Here is a 23,544-nt window from a genome sequence, read left to right on the forward strand (position 1 = left end):
AAATCAGCAACTGCAGCTGTGCCACAGACACTTACCTACTGAGAACAGGAGCCACCACCAGCATGTGCTCCCCAAGGAAGCCCAGGAGCAGCTACAGTGCTCTCTACCTCACTGGTCACCTTGGCTATTCGAGTGCAGAACTAAAACCAAAGCCCTTTTAACATCATTTTTGAAGACAGCTAGTAAGAGAAACATAATGCAGTGGACCTGAAAAACTACCGGAAGTAAAAGCAAATCCTCTAGCTTGTCATCTCACATCCTTAGATTCTCACCTGCTCAGGACCCATGGAGGACAACCCTGATGTAGGCACAGAGGTCGCTGAGGTCATGCTGATCTGCCCTGTCATCTGGTTCATGTTGTTCATACCACTTGTGTTGGTTGCCATGGATACACTGATGTTCATGTTATTGTTGTACATGCTGGTGCTTGCTTGCTGCCCAAAATGTGGTGGAGACTGTTGTGAAAACATGCTACAGCAAGGAATGGAAAAAGCAATGTGTCAGACTTAGAATGCTGAAGCCACTAAGAAACTTTTTAAAATATATCTTAAGCTAGAATTTCTATATACTCTCATTTATTCCAACTTCAAAGGAAAAACTAGTTTTCAGCTGCATCGATGTCTAAGGAGTAGCTTTCCAAAATTTAAGGTCCCACGTCTGTGTAAAAAATGCATGCCTTTGCATGTGAAACTATGGAAGAGTACAAATCTGTTATGCACGTGCAAGAACAGCCAATTAGCAGTCTAAAGGAGCTTTGTATGTATTTTAAAGTAATGTTTGGAGGGAGAGGAAAACACCTTTAACCTCCAGTGTTAGCACAGTGCAGAACTGTTGAGCTAAAATTGAAGACAGGGTAATAAACTTTCTTTTTTGCTTAATAGGCTGTTTGCATATATGAATACCAGATTTGCACATACAATTATGGCAAGTGGGCTCACTAATATAGACATGCAATTGTGCAGGAATTTATTTACTAGGTCTTTGCATCAGGTTTTGAAAATATGGCACAGTAAGAAACGACATCAAGTCTAAGGTATCTATGTTTCTTTAAGGACATTTCTGAACAACTTACAGGGGTGTAACTGTGGGAAACCTCATCCTAGATTTTATTCAGTCCAAATGCTTTCTGGACAGTATCTTCCTTCCCACTGAAAGCCACATAACAGACTTCTTCACACTTCCTAAAATGCACTTCACTGTTTACACATCAGTCTTCTCTAGTCTTTGAGCATAATTCAACAGCCAATGAAAGAATTATTACTGACAATGTGACTGTTTAGAGGATGTGCATTAGACTGAAATACTGGAAGGGTTGCTGTGTCTCATTAACAGTGGCTGACTTTCCCTTCCCTGTGAAGCACTGCTCCCACAGCTGAGGAAATCTTTCAGGGTTAACACTCAGTCTTGCACTTGGGTACTCTGTTAGGCTACTGCTGTGCACTCTGAGACCTGGTGCAGTGCAATGGCATTCTGGGCACAGAACCAAACCCAGAAAATCCCACTATTCTCTTCCTTCCAATTCCATGTCTTTTCAGGCCACCTCACCCCATTTTTAAGTTGTTATCTGGATGGCTAAGCAGTACACTACAGATCATTGTGAATACTCAGTGGCTTGTGTAAGCACATTTGACATGTCTCTGCTGTAGAGCTGCAGCTCAGCAAAGCCAACCACTGGACTTCTGGAGCTGCCCCTGCTGCCATTTTTGGCAGAAGCCATGACAGTGGCAGCCATGCCTCCTGCAGATGCTTCAGGAAGACTGTGAGGATGACACATGGACAAGGATGAGAGTAAGAGATAAATCAGCTGCTTTAGGGGGAATTTTACTTAGATTAGCCTCATCAATAAAATACTGGTGTTTTGGGTTTCTTAAATCTTTGTCAGCTAGCTGGAAAAAGATTTGTCACTGTGCTAGGACAGTAAGCCTGAGAACTTCAGGGTGACAAAAGCACAGTGCTAGAGACAGCTGTGTGCACCCCAGTGCCAATTGATAAAAGGCTGTACCTGACAGCTCCTCCCATTTTCCAAGGATAAGCTCAGATCACTGCCATCTGGAAGCTCATTGCTGCCTACTAATAGTGTTCAACATCCAACCCATTTGATTTGGACAGACTGATTATTAGAGCTACACCCACTGGGGCAGGGGCCTCAGCTGAAAAGGTGACTGCATGTGTGAGGTATTGCTACAGTGCTGTCAGGGAATGACAGCTATATGCTGACCCCCAGCATGTGCAAGGACTAATGGGCTGAACCTGGTTACACTCCAGCATTTAAAGTGGGAGGTGATAATCCACTCTCTGCAATTCCAGAGCAGTAGAATGCACAGGCTCTGGTTTAGCTGATCCAGCCATGTAGAAAGCAGTGTGGGATGAAAATCATATGTAGAAGAAATGCATCCACACAAACATTAGGGGCTGGAGCTCACTGTGCAGCACAGGTGCTTCTTAAGGGTACACAGTGTCTGATCAGTTGTAACAGACAAAGCAATGCATTGTGTGGATGCAGGTCTTTTAGCTGTGCACTCACTTTGCCTGGTATGAAGACAGAATTTAAACCAATTTGTCAAACCAAACTGAAAAGAAATCTCTTTTAGGACAGATAGTTAGCAACAAACAAACACACAAACAGTTACATAAAACGAGCCCATAGAGAAGTGTAGACCATCAATGACCCCATTACTCTGTGTGCTCATTTTGGTTTTCTTCTGGATTTACCTGTTACCACCCATATTCCCTTGTGCCCACCCATTCATCTCCGTAGAGGACTGATAGGCAGGATTAGCCTGAGACTGCTGAATCATGGGGCTTTGAGTGTGAGCCAGCCTTGGTGACATCAGTGGACTCTGAGGAGTGGTGGCCCCTGTGAAGCCTGGATCGGGCTGCTGACTAATACCTGAAGAAGAAAATGAGAAATTTACCCACTGTACATTCAGAGTTAAAACAAACCAAGAGCTCAGACCTGCAAATGTGTCTTTAACCAGTCTTACTTTTATAATCTGGTAAAAGCAGACAACAAGTTTAGAGTTGGATGGACATAATTTGTTATATCAGCAGAACTTTCACATAATATATTATATAATATAATTATAACATAACTTATCCAGTAGGTATAAATAAACTGTATAGCAATAACTGTATGGAGATAATTGCCCAGAACAGGTTTGTGGCTTTGTAAAACAAAGAAAGGAGATGGTATTAATTACATTACACATTGGGTATGGGGTAGGAAATGGAATGCCTTATCTAAAACTGATTTATATTACTTAAATTGAGGAAGTTTTTGTTTAGTTCACTCAAAATTCAGAGGCCATCAAGCAAATACATACACATATATGAGTTTGTGTGTGTGTACACATATTTATCTGCATATATATAAACAAACACACACACTGCACTGCTGCTGCTGCTCAAAGAAAGAGCAGTGCTTGGAGAGTAACTGGTACTAGAGCTAGGAAAGCGGAACCTCCAAGGGGTCCAAACTGCCATGTTTTCCACTGTTCCCAGGGAGCCGGGCAGGAGCCTGTGGATCAGGGGCCCGGACCCAGCACTGGGGGCACACGGGGGAGTAGGACAGACAAAATTCACCGAGGGGAAGTGGAAGCAGTACCGTAGTTCGGAGGAAATGGGAACTGCTGTGCGTTTGCCTGCGGGATGCGCGGGTTGCTCATGGTTGCCGGGATGCCGCCGGTGGCCACCATGCTGGGGGTCATGCTCAAGCCTTGGCCTCGCATCATCAGCGTGCGCTGCTGCACCTGCTGCTGCTGCTGCTGCATCTGCCGCTGCCGCAGGTGCTGGCTCAGGATCTCCCGCTGCCTCTGCGCCAGCATCTGCGCGTTGATGGGGCCCTGGGGAAAACCACCACCACCCATCCATCAACAACCCTTCCAAGGCAACCCAGACAGAGGTATCTCCACTAGAGCAATCTCAAAGATTCCAGCTTTTTTCCCCCTCATCACACAACTAGCAGAAATACAAAGCAGGAGAGAATAAACTTGCTAATGCTTCTGCTAGGAAAGACTTCCAGCACTGCAACAGTCAGTAACTGAAATAATATCAGTGTTTAAGGCTGCAGCAATTTGTATTTGCACATGGAGCAGCTCATTAAAAGCACACATCTTTAGGAAATTAGAAGCACGGTTAAAAATGCAGTTATATCAAATTTTTTTTAAACAGTCATGCATCCTATGTAAAATGGGAATGACTCTCAGAAATGAAACAGTGAAACAGCAAAATACTCCCTTATCACATAAGATTGCAATATTTGTATTGAAATTGTACTTGCCACATAGCATAACTATTGCATTATATTGGGACAAGAAAGCAAAAAAGGAAGTGACTTTCTTTTTTAAAAGGTTTCTCACCTGTGTTGGCACTCCAGTTCTCAAAGACAGATTCATATTGGAGACGCTGCTGATCTGGTTTATCAGTGGCTGCCGATTCTAAACAGAAAAAAAAACCAAACCACCCCAACACCAAAACCCAAAAGTTTTTAGAAGGAAAGGCAAAACAAGAAGTGCTACATACAAAGTCATACAGATATACTTCCCTGATCAGCTGGTCTGCAGACCTAATTCTACATATCCAAGCAGTGACTAATTTTCCTCCTCAAATCCTACTCTCATTCACAGAATGCTGCTTCTTAAAGAGATAATAAAGCATAAAAATAACAACACAGGCACTATGCTGTTTATACCAAACATGCTCCCTTCATAGTTCCCGTTCTTTTCACTTTGGGACTGGACTGTTGAGGTTTACTCCAAACTAGACCTTATTCTAATGATTGAAGGCAGAAATGATCTTTCCTCCTTAAATACCATAAGCATTGGTATCTCACTGATAGTACTACAAACCTATCTATTTAAAAACAAAACAAGAAACAAGAACTTAATTCTCAGAAGCAGACCAAGGCTGAGGGAAAAAAAAAAAGGATGTAAGATGTAGGCAACAGGCAGAGTAAAAGCAGTTAGATTGGCAGAAGAGTCAAGATACAGCAAATAGAAAAAGACGTATATAACAAAAAGCACCAATGTAACCTTGCTCAAAGACTTCGTGAGACCTAGACTTAAACACTAGACTTAAATAGTACACTTATTAGATTTAAATAGACTTAATACTAGACTTAAATACTAGACTTTAATACTAGACTTAAATAAAAAATTCTTGTATTGTACAAAGAACAATATGAAGGTGCCAAAAAAAGAAGATCGAAAAAGAGAACGAGCAAGGCACTATCTTGTCCAAACTCATTGTGGCTGCTGTTAGATTTTAGCTGAGAAGGGGAAAGAAGCAAGAGCCGCTCTCTTTGGAGCAGGCTGACCGCACGTGCTGCCCAGGAGAGAGGAGGGCACGGACGGGGCCGTACCTGCTGCGCCTGGAGCCGGTGCTGCAGCTGGAGGCGCAGCTGGTTGGGCTGGCTCTGCACGATGCCGGCGGGGCGCAGGCCGGGCCGCGGCTGCATGCGCAGGGCGGCGTACCCCGGGCGCTGCCCCATGCCGTGGAAGCCGGGCTCCTGCATGGGCGCGTAGCTGCCCTGCGCCATCTGCGCCTGCGCCGCGTACTGCTGCGAGAACACCGGAGCCTTCTGCTCCAGCAGCATGCTGGACTCCTGGCTCGGGAACGTCTCGGGGTCGACAGCCTGGCTCTGCAGAAACACACCAACAACAGGAACAGTTGGAACAGGGACACGGCTTTCCAGAGGATTATACGGGACTAATACAGACAGCCTGCGAAAACAACCTTCTAGGGTGGGAATGTTTTGAAACAGAAAATCACATTAGCTTTCTTTAGCTCAATATAAAACTTAAAAATAAGCAGAATTGCATATTTGAGTATCAAAATATATTCATGGAGACAAATTCCTTCTCTCTCTTTTCCTTTGTTATGCTGTTTTTTTCTTTATAAAACACCATAATCTTTCTTGTGTTCTTTACACAGACATTGCATTACTCTTCTAATGAATACAAACCTGAAATGACAAATGCTAGATCAAAATCTGTAAATAAAGTGATGCTACCATATTTTTGCCACTGAATCTGAAATAAATTCAAAGGCATTACAAATGAATAGTTAGATTTTTATCAGGGTCTTTTAACAAAATAATGACTTCAAATAAAGATGCCTGAAACTATTACAGAAGCTAATGTGAACAGAGTGCCTAATTCTTTCAGAGCACTTTTGCACTAACTGATTATCCATTAGCATAAATAAACTAACACAATTCTGAATTCAATTCTAGATACTCCCCTAATATTTGCTCTAGCCAGAATAATTTTATAGCTTATTCCACACTGACCTTGAAAATGAAGTTAATCTAAATTTCAGTGCCCTCATGAAAGAAAGTCTTTAAGCTGCTGTAAAATGTTCGAAGACTATTTAAAAAAACATGTTTTAAAATGAAGCAGTCCTCTTATCTGCAAGATCCTTTAACTGTTTCCACTGAATTATGAATTAGAAACATATTTACTGCTTAGTTTGAAATAAACCATTATTAATATTTTTTGGTGGTGGCATTCCAAAACCTATATAATATTGCATGAAAGTTTCATAGCGCAAAATTGAAGTTCACCAATAAATTCTGTCTCTAGCTCTACACCTCACTGACTTCTGTGTTGTACCAAATAGGCTTGGAGATAGCTTTCTCATGTTCAAAGCAGAATATCATTGGTCCTATTTCATATCTAAAATGCAGAGCTAGTTCACAGCTATGCTCAGGGTGCTGATGAGTGCTGGGGAATGAAATAGGTATTGCAGGTTCCTCTGAGAATATTAAGTCATTGTACAGACATATACTGATTTTGGAAATAAAATTCAGAAACATCAGAAACTAACTTTCACTCAAAATACTTTCATTTTCACCACTTTTTTTTTTTTTCACCATATTAGACTGAAACAGGCAACAACCATGTGGAAGTCAACAAAAATAACTGTGGGGAAGAATGGATGAAAAAGTAATGAAAAAAGTGTAGCAAGCATGCTTGGAATGTGAAAAAAAATTACAGATTAAGTGCTTGGCATGGAATCAGCTGACTCAGATAAATCTCATCCCTTAACGCACAATCATCAACTAAGGAAAAAACCATGGGTGAATTTATACATCTCAGGTCTGCTAATCCAAAAGCTTGTTGCCCCCATCACACTTAACTCTTGATCCTGCTCCCTTGGCTCCCAGGTCTTCATGCTCTTATTTTCCTCTTTCCTATATTCTGTTGCTGGCCATGATCTTACCTTTTGTCCCCCCACAGCTGTTCCTCTGACCACCGTTTTTTTGTTTTGGTCAGTTTAGTTGCATAAAGCAGGTCAGAAGAAAGAGATCTAGGTGAGGGGGGTGGCAGGGGAGAGGAAGGAAGACTAAACCAGGGGCTGAGAGAACGTTTTCAGGTGACAGTGAGCCATTAAATGGACCACTATCCTAAGCTTGCAAGAAGTGTTTTCAACTTTTTCAACTCCACCTTGACAACATATTTTATAAAAGCAATATTTAATATATGCAAAATACCATGTCCAGTATACCTGGCTCACTAGCTCTGGTATTCCTAGAGCCCTGTCGATTTCTTCTAAACCATCAAAATTCCTTAATGCCATGTAAAGCTGATCCAGGAGAGCACCCTCATCACTTGGTGACTCTGATGAAGGATGATTACACAAGAGATCATCTGGTGAGCTGCCAAACGGTTGCCTGTGAAAACATGAACAGAGGGCTGGTAAACAGCTGCTGGAAAACATGGAATAGTATCAGAGGACTAGTACTCAAACTGAACTAACAAGTAGAGACAGAAATTATTTTAATTGCTGCCAATTTTGGTTAGAAAGTTATTCTGGTGGAAGTTATGCTACCCAAAGAAATAACTAAATGATTAATGCCTGTCAAGACCTTACAAGGGTGGTATACCTGACAAGCAGGAAAGCCCAATAAAGGTAGCCTAAGTGCTGACTGCATATTACAGGGTCAACAGAGGAACTGAGAAGTCAGTATAGAATATAGTCACTGAAGACAAAAGGATAAATAATTTCTGAAAGTTTTAAAACTAGTTGTAACTATTTTTAAAACTAGTTCTAACTTTGAATGTCTCATGTCAGATCAAGTATACTACCACAAGTAGTACTCATTTCCATAGACTCTCCCCTTAGCTGGTTTTCTGTCAGGCTAAACAAGCAAAAGAGGTCACAGATGGGTCCATGGATTGTCTGAGCTCTCAAAAACTGAACATCTGGAAGAGCTGGGCAGAAGCTGAGGGAGCAGGGAGAAAAGGACATTCCCCTTTTTGCTTGCAGCAAAACACTGCATCAGCTTACCCCAAATGCACACTTGGGTATCAGTTTATAGACTTGGTTATGTGCCTTGGAAAGGCATCAGCAAGAATTTGGGTACTGTCAGGCAGCATGTGATGACTCTATAAATCCTGCTTACCTCACCCCTGAATTTGTATGCGAAGCACACTTGCAGTTACAAAGGCAGAATAAAGGTTTGTTATAAACCCAAAGGACAAAACTTCCTGAGACACAAACTAAATCTGAAATAACACCTTATCTGCAGCCAAATGACAGGTTTTTGTTCTGCAGTTCACACACCTGCCCTGCTTCACGCACGCTACCACAGAACTGCAACAGAAAATAAAAAGAGCAGAGCATTCTGCAGGCAAGGGCAGCTACAATATGCACATCCCACAAGAATCTCATCCCAGATAATTACTCAGAGACAACAAAAGCTGTCACCCATGGAGGGAGGAAAAGCACTGTATGTGAACCCTTTTTACATGTCTGTTTAGAAAAAACAAAGAAACATGTTTGTGTATTTAGTTTCCATAATGAGATATATGGTTGCCATGGAAGTCTAATCTCTATGTCGAAGCTAAGCAGGAGAGCTGCATCGTCAGGCTGCACACTGAATGAACTCAGTGTGGCAGGCAGGAAAACTAATAAAAATATATTCTTTTTAATTGGATCCCAGACAGTAAAAAAAAAAAATAGGAAGGATGTATGACACACCTTTAAAACACTGCAAAGTATTAATCAAACTCATACATAGAGAAATTTTTCTAACTCTCATAGATGAAATTATAAATCAGCAAAAGGAAAGAGGAAAAAAATTCCTTTGATTAAAATTGCTTACAAACTCTAAAGATACCTTCTAAGAAGGGTTCTATTATATGGAGGAACAGTTGATGAGGCTAGCAAAAAACCCTCTCTGAAATTGCAAATGAGTGTGAACACACATGATAAAGAGAACTAAAACATTTGCCAAATTCTCTACGTTAAGAAATGACAATTACTTACAATTTCTCCATTTTATATACCACAAGGAAAATTTTACTTTTTAATGTAAGAATTATTTTTACTGATTTAATACATGGCAACCATCAGATTATAAAAGTAGCCATCTTGGGGATTAATAAAGCAAGAAATGGCAGCGTCAACCAATTAATCATCTCTGGTTGGGGTGTAAATGATCAAAATATTCGTACTTTCAGATGCAATGCAATGGCAATTCTTCCATTATCTTCAGCTATAAGGAAATTACTATATGGAAATAAGGACATTATTCAGCTGTAAGGAAATTGTGACAAATGCAAAGGTAAAAAAATGGAAGAATTAACTGCCTGGCTTGCTGACCAGACATGACCCTGTATCTTCTTTTAAGGTGTAGTTTTTGAAGTGAATAATTCAGTTATACAAACACTGCATTTTGCATATGCTGACCGAGGGAAACACCAGGAAACATCTTGAAAAGCATGGAATATAACAAAGAAAACGCCACATATATTTATGGCTAATATTTTCGGGCATCCTAATGAAAATTAAAAGAATGCAGTCAGAAGATAAACTTTTTTTCAAACATACTTTTTTTCCAAACGTATCCACCTAATCTTCTTTTCAGTGATCCCTCAATTTACTACTTACACAATTGAAAATATTTCAACGTTTTGCACTTGCTGGTCCATTTTGCCTTCCTTAGACATTCCACATATACACAGTCTCTCTAAAATAAGCTGCAGACCTTTTGGAGAAGACATGGCTCTTTTTTAAGAAATGTAAGCTGCTTATAACAGTTGTGCCATCACTTAAAAGTCTTGATGATGAATGAAGTTATGAATACATTACATATGAATTAATGAGTTGTGACCAAACTGCAGTTCTGATTACCTGAGGAGGAGCTAACTTCAGGAAGAGGCAGTCTTCCTTTAACTTCATCTTTCCTTCCTCCTCTTTTACAGAATTTAGGTCAATTAGAAGAACCCAAACAAAACATAATTAACCATGTCCTACATCACTTAAAATGCTACCCTGTGGCAGGAAGGGACAGATATTATGACTACACAGTCATGGCTAGTACTACTGGCACTCTTCCACGTTTAGTGTTAAGTGTAATGGTTAACAACAAGAACAGCAAAATCAGACAGAATCACATCCACATTAATGCTCCAGAGGTGAAAAATGGTGCCACTATAACTCAAGTGCTGGCAGCATTCACTGTGATATAGAACTTTCAATTCATTCAGCACATTACATGGTAAAGAGAGCATTTATAAATATTATTGGAACACACATACATTTTGTGAGCACAAAATAATACAACGATTAAATTGATGTACATTTGGTGGATGTTCTATGCAGAACTTGCTTTCCATGAGAGGTGTAAATTAAAGGCCTGCAAAATCTCTCTGTGTTCTGATGTGACACCAAGACTCACCTGTTCTGATTACCAAAAGTTGCCTGTTCTATAGGCAAGATGCTGTCTGGCCACGGTGCAGTCTGATTTGGAGGCGCCTGCTGTTGGCTATACTGAGGTCCTCCCATGTTCATTTCCAATTCAGATGGCCCTAATCAAGAAAAAAACAACCATATAATATTACAGCGACCTGAGGAGGTCGCTGGGGTGAGAGAGAAGGACGAGAATCTTGTTTCTTGATCAGAAGGCTGGATTTATTGATATATGATATATAATACATTATAACTATACTAATAAGAATAAGAAGAGAGGTTGCAGATGCTGCTAAGCTAAGCTAAGAATAGAAAAGAATCTAAAACAAAGTTCTGTGTCCCGGGACTCTGTCCCCAGCTTGCTCCTGTGATTGGCCCTTAATTATAAACACATGGAACACGAACCAATCACAGGTGCATCCTATTGCATTCCACAGCAGCCGATAACAATTGTTTACATTCTTCTTCTGGGGCCTTTGCTTCCCAGAAGATGAACAAATCCGAAAGAAAAGATTTCTATGAAAAAATGTCTGCGACAATATAACTTTTCTGAAGAGAAGCTACTTGCATGTTAGTTCTTAAAATTGAGTTACCTATGTTATGGTAAAAGTAAACTAAAGCATTAAGACTTCAGCAATATTACACTTACAAGCAATATTATTCCTTTGTAAAAATTTGCTTTTAAATTTTGAGAAAGTACGAGTATTCTGAAAGTGGTTCAAAATTATAAAATAGCAGATACAACATCATAGATGCAAAAATGAATAACACAAGCAGAAGAAAAAGACTCTACATAGAGTCAGCATTATAATGCGCTTGCTTTAAAAGTGACTGGGAACAATTATCTTGCCACAGTATTTGGTCTAAAAAAACTCCATAGTCTTTAGTGAACCAAAGCAACTTCGTGTCCTCTTTCTCTGGCCACACAACTGTGGAGCTAGAGTAGCAGGAACTGTCCATCTCAAAACATGTTCAAATTCAGCATTTTAGACACCTTCTTTCCCAGATCCACAGGAAAATTTCACTGTGAAGTATGGCTCTTATCAAATCTCTAAATGAATGGAGGATTTCTTACTTTCCTTTTTTTCTCCTGCTTCATCTTTAACAATCCAGCGTGCACCAGAAGGAACAGCTCCAGGTGTGACTTACCCATATTCATGACCTGAGATGGAAGCATCTGCCTTGGGCCAGGCTGGCTGCTGGGTCTCAGGGGGATGCTGCCCGTGGGGTTGCGGATCATGCCTGCTTGCACGGGCCGGTTCATGGCGCCGGCCGTGGGCGCGCAGCTCACCCTCGCCGCGGGGGCCTGGCTGCCCCAGTCTCCGGAGGCCATGGCAGGCCGAGGGGCATTGCCACCAATCATTCCTGTGCAAAAGCCAAACACACTCAGGCACCAGCACATGATCACAACAGCCTTAGCACCGCTGCTGCCTGAGGAGCTGCATTTTCAGCAATACCAATGCCGTAGTTTCACTCAAAGCACTCTGTACCACCACAGCTGCCCATCCAGATGTGCAAAATGATGCCTTACACTGCTTACTTGAGGGACTGGAGACTGTGATACATCTTACAAGAGGAAGACTCTTTTATCATTTCCGAAATGCTGCTTGGGGTAAGTGTTCCCACATGTGGTCTGCGACAGGTGCTGAGGGTGTGTGGATAGCCTGAACTTCCTTCCTCAGGAAATGAATCACGTTTGCTGATGGGTGTCAGTGCTTTACTTTCCAAGCGCTAAGTGAGAATGGGGACTTGAGTAACAACGTGCTAACACTAAACACACTTACAAATTAGAAGGACTGAGTATCAATTTGTGTTCTGCAAACATCTTTTGGCGACTTCTTTCACTTGGAGCCCAGAGCTTTCAGAGCTTCAAGGCTCACCCAGATAATCTCAGATGAATGCTCAATGCAGGGAAATTACTCACAGGAACTTTCCGATAGATGCTGAAGCCCATTACCGTTATTATAGGGGAAGTCCTCCCACATCTACTGTAAACAACTGATATGTTTTATTTACACTTGGAATATACAGAATACTACACTGACAGTAGCCAAAAAGCCTCAAGCAAAACCAAACACAAAAATCCCCAAGGCCCAAAGATGGCAGTCACAGTTATACATTTCAATTTTATACCAGTCAAGAGAGTAGATAAAACACAGATTTCAGGTTGGACTAGTGGTTCAGATTGGTTTTTTCAGTTGCATTATATAAAATCCCTAAATGAATACTAAATGCCACACAAACAATTATTACTTATCAGTTCAAATATTTGGTGACATATAACCAGAGAAAAATCCTGTGAAGAGTTTCAGCTGCTGTACAAAATTTGCTTTAGTGTGTTACATCCTCAGGTTCAGCCCATTTGTGTACATATTCTATCAGATGAAAGATGCACTGTGCTAGAGCAAGGCAGGGACCCAATAATATTCTCTAACTTGTATACATAAGATGAATAAAATCCTCTAACATGTATACAGAACATGGAAGTAAGAGGACAGTTGAAAGAATGCAAGTTGATTTCTAAACTGCTTAAATAAAATATTTCAGCCTTTGGCTGCATGTCTCTTTTAATACTGATGCCAATGAAATACACAAATTTGACACCAAATAGCCAGCTGAGAGGATTTACAATGCCCATTTATTTACTCAGAGCTCTTACAGTGGTTGATGCACACTTGCACAATCTCAGATTATGCACTAGTTGAAATAAATCCATCAGCCAGACTTTTCTTGTCAAACAGGCTATATGTTTGTTCATTATTAGGTGACCATGTTGTTAATTGCAACATCTGATGACTCTCAAAAAGGAGCTAAGCCTACTAAGTAAAGAATAATTGAGGGCAAAGCCAGCATCATAAGGGCAACAGTATTGCCCATGATTTTGTTTTGAAAGACTCATCTCTATAGGTAGGTAAAAGGCAGTGCATAAAAGGGAGGAATAAAAATATGCAGACAGAGAAATTCAAAATAAATATGCCAATACATAACATGCCACAAAACAGACTTCATGGAGAGTAATAATCTGCACTGGTATTAACCCAAATGTTAAGCTGTACTTGCTACAGCCTGTTACTCAAGTATATTTGGGGAAAAAAAGGAAAATCATCTTACCTGCGCTGCTGTTGCCCAAAGTTCCTTGACTCCCTATCATCCCTTCATTCCTGCCCATCAGTCCCGGTTGAGGTATCACTGAGTAAGGGCTACTCGTTCTTATGGGTGGGAAAGATCCTGCACCTGTTGGGTTCTGCAGTGTTATGTCAAGTGGTAAATTCTGGTTTGGTAATAACCTGCCCAGTTGCCCTGCTCGTGGGTTATTAAAAGCTAGACAGGAGGAGTAAAGAAAAAAAAAAGCAAAGTTAAAAGAATGGAAACTTCACTAGGTTAAAAAAAACCCCAAAAAACCAAAAGAACCTAGACACAATTAAAGCTCTTGGGCTCAGCTATTTAATGTTGCATAATTTACTCACTCCATATCTGTCTGAGAAACATCCCTTCTTGACATTTAAATATAAATTTCAAAATGGAACATTCTGACACTAAACACAAACCAGATATGATGCATATTTAAAAAAACTTTAAATTATGCTAGTTAACTGACAGAAGAGCCACTACAGCAAAATATACCACTATGTGATGTACATACTACTGTCAATTAATCTTATACCTAGTAGGACTGTAATTGCATGCAGATGCCATCCTGAGGCAGATTGTTAGGAATTATCTCAGTTTGGAGAGTTTTCCAGCACAAGCTATGCCCCTGAAGAAGTTTTCAAAATTAAGCACAGACTGACTCTATACTGGATCCCACAGCCCCATTTTAACATGTCCCTCTTAATTTTTTGGGCTTTACATTTTTTGTCATTAATAAAAATAAATACTTCTGTGATTCAGCAAGAACTATAAACCAGCCCAGAATCAGAGCTTTGCCACCATAATATTCTGGTAAAAAAGAACCATCCTTGATGGTTACTGCCACCTTTATGTAAATACTTTCTTTTGGCTTGTGCCTTTAAAATCAGCCTCTGCAAATAAAACACCAGACTGCCTCAGCAAAGTGAGTTTCTGACTGTGACTGGCAAGCATCTGGCTCAGCTGGTCTTTGGGCAATGTTCCAATGCATGAAAGCATCCTCTGTGTGCTCAACTAGTTCTCAAACATGAATCAAACACTGACCTTGTAGCTTTGATTCCACTTCCAATCATACTCATGAAATACATGCAAGTAAATTAAACATTTTTGTGAAAATATTATTTGCAATACTTTCTGATAGCTTCCGCTAGAAGAGGCACTTCTGCATTTTTGTGTTCATCACATTACTGAGAAGTTAAATTAATACTTTCTTATTTTAGACAGAAGTAGTGCTACTTTTGAATCTGAAAACTTATATGATGTTTAGCAAGTTTATTAAAATGCAGAGAAATATCTCACAACAGAGGTCTCTGGCTTTTATTTTGTAAAACCAGACTACAGGAACTCATTGTATTTTTGTTTTAATGTAAGTTCTCTGCCAGGTGTATTTGCCTCTAAGTGTGTACAGAAAATATATCACATCACATACACCTAACTTCTAACCATGAGATTTAAGTTTTGTCTTGTCTGCCTGTTCAACTAAGCAAACAAAACTTACTTATGAAGCAAAAATTACTTTTTCAAGATTAGGGGTATCACAAAGTCTAAGGACTGAAGCAAAATTAAACTTCAGTGACAGTTTCAGAACAGTGTGCTCCAGAAGTTTGACACATCACATAGATAAATGAGTTATTTTATGTGCAGCTTTGCCAGCCTCAACTAATATTACAAAAAGGAATTCTGGTAATGCAGCACAAAATAACAACACAGCTGATGAGCTGTGCTGGTGCTTAGATCACATCACCTCCTGCTTATTCTACTCTGTCAGGATGGGACTGAAGGAGGCTCCCTATCCCCCATATAACAGACTCTAGCAATTTGGCAGATCTAGCAGCCTTTCTATTTTTCAACAGGCAAAAGTATCTGTCTGTTGAAAATAAATGCAATTCATTAAAACCTGTAAAATTAAAGTTGGTTATTTCATCAGAATAAAAACAACCATAAAAAACCCCCAATCACTTTTGGAATTGTATATGATTTGACATTCATTCTACATTGCTTTTTTGTGAGCATATGAGAGGCCCCTCACTTTTTCTGTGGACCTGTTTTCTGTGTGCCCTTCTACTGAACATAAGGCACAAATTCCTAGGGAAATCAGGCACAGACACAAGAGTAAGTTGGGGGAAAATATTTTAGGGCTTTAATTTAAATGGGAAACAGAATGCTGCTTTTACAGAACTGCTGCTAACCATGAAGCCACTCTCATTTACAGTCATACTGTTACTGTACTGCCAGTAGCTTTAAAAGCAGATTTAAAGCTAGGCTACCCCTAGAAAGCCAAAAGGCTGGAAGGACAAACAGATCTTACTTCAGGAACAATATGCTGAAGACTTCACATGCACAGAGACTGCCTTCTGAACTTTTGAGGTGCTGCTGTTAGTACCTCTATACTCATAAAAGCAAGTACATTAAACCCAAGCATCCTTCTCTGAGCAACATGGATAACAAGTGATAACTTAAGAATCTGAAGTGGCCTTAATATGAATTTACATACTAATATTCATTGATAGAATAGTAGTATTTATGTAAACATTTCTAAGTAACTTGAGTGAATTTGAAAGTGGCTCAGTGTTAGTTTTTTATTATCAGAATGACTAAAAATATTATCTAAACTCTATGTTCTATAAGAAAAAAACCCAGAGCACATCTAATGAAGTAAACAGATGCGGCCACCCCAGCAAACAGGAGCAAAAAATGAAGCAGTGGTTTTTTATGCTATTGCATTCAACATTAGTACTTGATAAGACTCTTTTCTTGCTTGCTTTCCAGTATATTATGATGGCAAACCAATGTTTCAATGCTGATTTGTAAGCCGATTAATAAGGTTAAGGAAAGCCGTCAGCTGGAAGTGACTCAACTAAAAGCCACAATCCCAAATTAAAGTTGGGCATTCTTAATCTTCTGTCCTTCTATTAATCTTGTGGTTTTAGAAGAAGACTCTCATTCATGCTTAGAAAAGCTGCCAGGAAGGAACGGCCTGCATCGCAAGAAGATGCATGCGCTCTCCGTGCCAAAGCCCTCCCAACAGCAGTGTCACTTGTCACCCCAGGAGGGCATGTTTGATGTGAGGGCACCCCAGAAAACGTCTCTGGGGACACAGACTTCCAGGCTGTGTGAGCTAGACACGGCTCCCGTGTGCCTGGAGCTGGGAGGACCGCAGATGGCGCTCTGTCACCACACAACACCGCCCAGGACCGCGAGCTGCCCAGTTCCTCCCCGGCTGACCCTGACCGGGGCACCTTGACCCGGTACCAGGGGTTCCCCGGCCGTGTGTACATCAGTGGGGTGCACTCACTGCTCTGTGAAATCCTCATTGCTGGTTTCTGGGTGGCCACTGCCGCGCCGGGGCTGCTGTCACTGGTGAGCTGCATGAGGTCATTGATGATGGCTTGCTTGTCCACCGAGCCCGCTGGCACGCCTGGGCGGCTGTCTGGGAAAAGCTGTGGTAACTGGCTGTTCTGCAGGTCATCCAGAATCTCTTCCAGGTTATCCAGCTCGCTGCCTGGCTGCAAGAAACAACACACAAACCCCAGTACAGGTCGCTGCTCGCCTGCTGTTGGCCAAGCTGGGCAGCCCCCAATGGCCTGCCCGAGTGGCCTCTGATGTGTCTGGCAACAGGCCTGATGTGGAGGAAGCTCACAAACCTGTTGGAAGGGGACTGGGAAGGCTTCCCAGGGCTTTTCCCTTGCTTCTGGGGAGCCCAGAGTGGCACTGGCACCCTTTAGAAGTCCTGCTGGGGACTTATGATTCCATTGATTCCATACCTTGGGCAGCAGGGGGATTCCTGTCTGTGCACTTTGTGATCAGTGCTGACAGCAGGGATAACAGGAGAGCCAGGAGTGCTGAAGATGGGGGTTTATGTAGGTATAACTGCTATTTCTTTCAACACAGTTGTATTTCTAGTCTCTTTATGACTTGATTAAAAGCATACAATCAGAAAGTTACTTTATGGCTATATCAATTCCCCATATGCCTTTTCTTTGTTATATTCCAAACCTGAACACTGAATAACTCTACAGAGGTTAATTGGCAAGATATATACATAGGATTGGGAATTTATTATACTCCCAACTTCCCAAATCATTGAAAATAACTTCTCTAGAGTATGACAACAGAAATCTACATCTACTTATGAATTTACATTTAAATTCAGTAGAAAATTAATGAAATAAAGATGGGAGAAAAATTAAGTTCACCTCACACTAACATTACTTACTTGCTGTTTTTCTTATATATATTGATTTTCACTGATACTCTCTTTTGTCAGCTTCTCTGTCTAAAACCTCTTAGAATTAAAGTAATTTTCTGACTGAAATGTGGTAATCATTGCAATTATGTTCTCCAATCCTAAACTCTTGATAAGGGTAAGACTTGGATAATAATTAAGAACAGGGTGTCCAGTTTCAGTTTACTACCATCTTGAGCAGTGAATATATCATAGCAGTATTTATAACAAATATTCGTAACAGTATTTATAACAAATATCTACTCAAAATCAGTGTCTTCATTAGGAAATGTGCAATGCCAGAGGAGAGGCAAAGTGAGCAGCCACCCATGAAGAATGGGGAACTGAGAAATAACACCACAAACATGCAGAACTGAAATACAATTCTTCCTTGGTGTTTTTTTTTTTTTTTGTCCTTCCCCACATCATGAACTTCTTACTGAGAGCAATCTTAGGCCAAAGATCACAGGATACTGAAGAAATACCTGAGATGGCTTTAAATACCTACTGAGGTTCTCACAGGCTAGCTAGAAAGCACAGCACATTAGTCTGTACAGAACCCCTGCCACCACATCTAGCCTGCTCCTGGGAAGTCCAGCTATTTATTCAAAGGTAGCTAAAATGCCCCAAGGTTACACTGCTAAGGGCTTTTTTTGGGTGACTGACTGCAAATAATCATGGTGCTATTTTTTATTATTTCTACATCATGTCCTAGTCATATAAATTGTAGTATACAGTGCAAAAGAGGAGGGAATTCACTCCATCAAAAGGCAGCATGTGGGTGATCTAGAGGCTGGTGTTATTGGCAAAATGGCAGGAAATCAGAGAATCAGAGGACTGGAAGAAATTTAAAGCCTCCAGGCAAAATCAGTGTATGCCATTCCCCATGGAAGTTCATACAGTTGCTTGTTAAAGACATCCAGAGACAGAAAATCCACAGCTTCCCTGGAGAATTGGTTTCAGCACTCTGCCATCCTTGCTATTCTTGTATTTCTTTTATCAGTCTCAATGCAAAATCTCTCACACAGATATTTAGACCCTTCTTTCCAATCCTATTTTCAATCTGGAGAACATACTGTGCTACCCTTTCTTTTTCTAACTTTTTCTGTATTTGAAAACATGTGCCCTTTTGTGTTTTAAGCTGAAATAAACAAACAATCTCAACTTGTGAATTTTCTTCAGCAAATAACCTGTTTTCTAGGCCTCTCATTATGCTCGTTGCTCTTGTGGATTGCTTTCACTTGATCCACACTTTTGCTGAAGCCATGTCCAAGACAGGACTTAAAATGAAGCCTTATAGCTGCTGAGTAAAGCAGAAAATTTCCTCTACACATAGTACGCTTTGATGGCATATTCCAGAAAAGTATGTGATTCTTTTAATTACATGACATTTACTGTCTCTCACTCATCTTGTCATCACTATGATCCCTAGAACAGCTCTGAAAAACTCCTATTTAGTCACTTCTCCCCTCATATTCAAAAAAACAAAACTGAGACATTATTCTTGACTAATGATAATAAATAGCATTTATTCACCCTGAATGTTCTAATATTTTCTATCTATATCTCTTCATTGCAGCTGAATCTGAACTGTGTCCTCCAGGGTGTTTGCAGACACATTCAAGTGCCACACTCAGCTTTACCAAGCTCCACTGTCACATCAGGTCATTCAGGTTAACTAAAACACTGAGCGGCTCTAGATGCTGCACGAGTCCTGCAGCATCTCCATTTTGACAGTGAATCCTTCAATAACCACTGTGTGTGGAGGGATTTCCAAACAGCTTCCTCACCACTCACAGCAGGTTCATCTTGACCATGCACCTCTACCCTGCCATAAGGAAAAGGGCCTTACTCAAATCTAAACATCTTGACACACTATTATTCCAACAACTCTGCTACTTTCTTGCTGAAGTAAAACAGGTTGGCTGGTCCAAGATTACCTGTTCCTGACAAATCCCTCTGATGAGGATCCCACTGCTTTCCAGGCAATTACAAGCATCTGGGTGGACCCAGCACATCAGTAGAAAAGGCTGAGCCAGGAGGAATCCAAAGTGATTATATAAAACCTAAATCACTGCAGGGACAGGTGATAAGCAGATTCAAAAAGGTGCTCCAAGAGACAGCCGTGAGCGATGTTTATAGGAGCTGCATTTGAGCGATGGCAGATCTGCTACAAGAAGAGCGCAAGAGCCAGGAGAAGAGACTGATACAGAGCACCATAAATTATAGAAGGATGATTCAGGACTCTTTGGGGGAATTAAGACATATGGCCTTCATTACATGGATCTGAGACAACAGCAAAGGGAAGTTTTATACGTTGCAGGGGGGTTTTTTGGTTGGTTTTATGCGGGATTTTGTGTCATCTTTTCTTTTAGCATTCTGGCTACTGCAATTCTTTGTTCAAACACTAGATATATATATAAAAACCTCAAAAACAAACCTAAAAAAACACCAATGAAGAACATATTGATCCAAATGTGTCAGAAAACTGCACTCCCTAAGGTGTTTCTAATTCCTCTCAGAAGTGGCAAAGAAGGCAAATACAACAGATGTATTACAACAACCCAAATACGTAACCTTCTCCTTTTTTTGCTGAATAATCAATATTAAATACTTAAAACTTTATTTTTTATAAGGGTTCTCCACTACAAAAATTCCAAGAGATTTGGAATTATCACCAACTTATGATGTTATCCTAAGTCTTTCCAGACTCACCCTCAAATGGCACCATATGTGCAGAAACTAGCATTAAAATATTTACTTGGCTAGATTCAAGGGATTTTTCTTTTAGTTATAGTCTATATTTATTTTGTTAATGGCCTAAATTGAATTATATGTAAATAGAAGGCACACCCTAAGCTCCCAGTGAAACAATTATTTGTCAGGAATTAAAAAAAACAAAACCACCTGACAAAGTGCTAAGCATCACAAGAAAGTTCTTGTGTGGGTATTTCCACTATGTCTAAGTAATGCAATTATGACAATCTCTGTAGAAGTTGGGCGCTAAGTGTCAGAAAGGGTAAGACAAATAATTCTCAGGGATATTTTTGCATTTGAAAAAGTACTTATTTTATACTGTCATATAGAGAAATACAGATTAAACTTAAGAGCTTACAGAAGGTTTACTGAAAGGCAGCTGCACCTCAACATGAAGTTTGTTTTACAATAGTTGCTGTTTCAAAGCCCAGCTTCCATGGATTGTGAAGGACTGGATAAGATACTCAAGCCTCCGGAAATCTCCTTCCTGCCATGGGCATTGCCCACGGCTTGCACTGTGACCCTCTGTTCTAAGGACTTAAAACAGGATGTTTTTTGGTGGGGACACAACTTGAAACTACATCTGATTTGCATAAATTTGAAGTTTAGTTCATCTTCTACCTCAGAAGTACAGGCAAAGAATTTGACCATAAGAGGCAAATGAAACCAAATCCCTACTCCAAACTGGCAATAAATCAAAGGATTATAAAAAGAAGGGAAAAGGAAATAAGAAGTGGAACCAATACAGTATTTTTCTCCCTGGTAACTGCAATAAACATAAAATTGGCTAGAAATCCTATTAAATTATCAAGCTATTCTATGACTAACATTTGAAAGCAGAACTCTAATTGAAAGACATTCAGAAAATGGAATCCCCATTCTAAGGTTTTGATAGAATTTCAAGAAGAAACAAATGTTCCTCATGAACTTAATGGATTCTGGACTATTAAACCAGAAATAGGTTTTTTAAATATGAGTGGCATGTGTAGAGAAAATATGCTGGTATTGGGAAGACACTGGTTTCCACATGAAGCATGAATACAGCATAGTTTATAAAATATGTGAAGAACACCAGAGCAGTTTCTGAGTTTTAGGACAAAAATGTACATACTTGAGATGATTTCTGGAACAGCATTTGTGCAGACTGCTGCATTGCAAAGTCCCTGTCAAACAGCCTGTCTTTATGGTCTACTGAACAAAAAAGAGGAGAGTACACTTGTGGAGATTAGGATTTCATTCCACACTCCCCCAAGTGATTTCTCAGAGAACAAGCTACTTTAGCAAGGCCATATCTAACATTATTCATGATGTTTCTCTGATGTTCCCCTGTACTTTCACTCTCCTTGCCCTCCAAGCTGTCAGGCAGTCCTTGCCACATCTGACCACCTCCTGACCACTACAGGGGCTGCTCCTGCAGTGGACAGTCAGGGAGAGCAGGAGAAGGCAGGTTTACTGCTGAGGGACGCTCTCTTCCCTTTCCAACAGTGCTGAGCCATATGAGAACTTGTGCTCGACAGCAACAGCCCTACCACGGTTGGTGCTGGAGGGAAAACCCCACTGAGTGTCCCCAGCAGGTCCCTCTCTCATCTCCTCCCCTACAGCTGCTGTAACTGGAACAGCAACCAGCCTAATCAAGCCTGATAACCATCATCCCACCAAGGAAGGGAAAAAGGTACAGCAGGGCTGGAAATACTCTCTGCCATTTGAGAAAGGCTTCCTGTCAGTCGCTGCTCTCTGCAGAAGAGTATGTTTAAACGCACTACCTAGAAGACTGCTATTTTTAGTGCAGTGGTGCACTTCAAAGCATTTCCTGCTCAGAAAGTCACACCAAAAGTAAAAGGAGAAAATGCAATGGCTCTGTTGCCTCCCAACACACTGATCTCCCTTGTAGAGGCCATCCCACTGCTGCTCTGCTGCAGTTTCCAGAGAAACTGCACACTCCAGTGACTAATTACTTAAAAATACAACATTCCTCAGGGAGAAGTTTTAAATAAACCTGCAAAATAGGTAACACAAGCACATGGCTAATTTTTACATATGGGAGGAAAAAGGAGGGGGAAGGATGCAGGAGGATGGAAGAATTTAGCTCAAGAATCTGTGTTCTAGTCTTGTACTAAATAGTTCCAGCTTTGATCTAAATTTAGGCAATGAGCACTTCCTGTGGGAGACCATCTTCCAAAGCTGAAGAGTTTTGATGCTAAATATTTTCAGTGATTTTATAATTGGGGTAAAGTGATTATTTGTTTAAAGGCCTGGCCTTAAGACAGTTAAACACTTACATTATTCTGTATTTCCCACCATTTCCTCTCCTACTCCATGCTGGACTTCTGTTTATTCAGGTCCAGGCTTCACTGCATTTTAAGTGGGTTTTAAAGTTCTGTTTACAACCAACAGGAGCAACAAAAGCCCTTCTGTCATTATCCAGCAGTCTTCCATCACAGTGACAAGACTGGCTGCTCCACACCTTGGAGCTGAGGAAGCCCTCACCACTTTATCACAGCTCCTGCACTGCTTTGTGGTTTTCTGAGCAAACCCAACTCCCAGACCTTTCTGTACCTCCGGTTCTCTTTCTCCTGGGACACAAACTCTGTCTTCAAATGTTAAGAAAAGGCAATACATCCACAGCCCACACTTCAAACCCCTCAAATCCCTCCCCAGCCTCAGAAACATAAAACCTAAAAATAAAAAATGAATGGACCATTCACTTGACGAAGTTCATCATTCAGGAGACCTGATTT

General features: G+C 40.6%; 1 protein-coding gene across 1 annotated transcript in view; it reads right to left on the minus strand.

Annotated features, from left to right (window-relative positions):
* The window catches only part of NCOA2 (nuclear receptor coactivator 2), a 188,564-nt gene that overhangs the window by 11,983 nt on the left and 153,037 nt on the right, over positions 1-23,544 (minus strand). The window contains exons 13-22 of the mRNA XM_058822034.1: positions 17,120-17,330; positions 13,807-14,016; positions 11,845-12,060; positions 10,685-10,814; positions 7,507-7,672; positions 5,360-5,638; positions 4,359-4,436; positions 3,605-3,842; positions 2,713-2,890; positions 273-471 (exon numbers count right to left, since the gene is read on the minus strand). Coding sequence (XP_058678017.1) covers positions 273-471; positions 2,713-2,890; positions 3,605-3,842; positions 4,359-4,436; positions 5,360-5,638; positions 7,507-7,672; positions 10,685-10,814; positions 11,845-12,060; positions 13,807-14,016; positions 17,120-17,330 — 1,905 coding nt within the window. The remainder of the gene's footprint in view (positions 1-272; positions 472-2,712; positions 2,891-3,604; positions 3,843-4,358; positions 4,437-5,359; positions 5,639-7,506; positions 7,673-10,684; positions 10,815-11,844; positions 12,061-13,806; positions 14,017-17,119; positions 17,331-23,544) is intronic.

This window comes from Ammospiza caudacuta, chromosome 1 (genome assembly GCF_027887145.1).
Source record: "Ammospiza caudacuta isolate bAmmCau1 chromosome 1, bAmmCau1.pri, whole genome shotgun sequence".
In the NCBI taxonomy this organism is placed as follows: Eukaryota; Metazoa; Chordata; class Aves; order Passeriformes; family Passerellidae; genus Ammospiza; species Ammospiza caudacuta.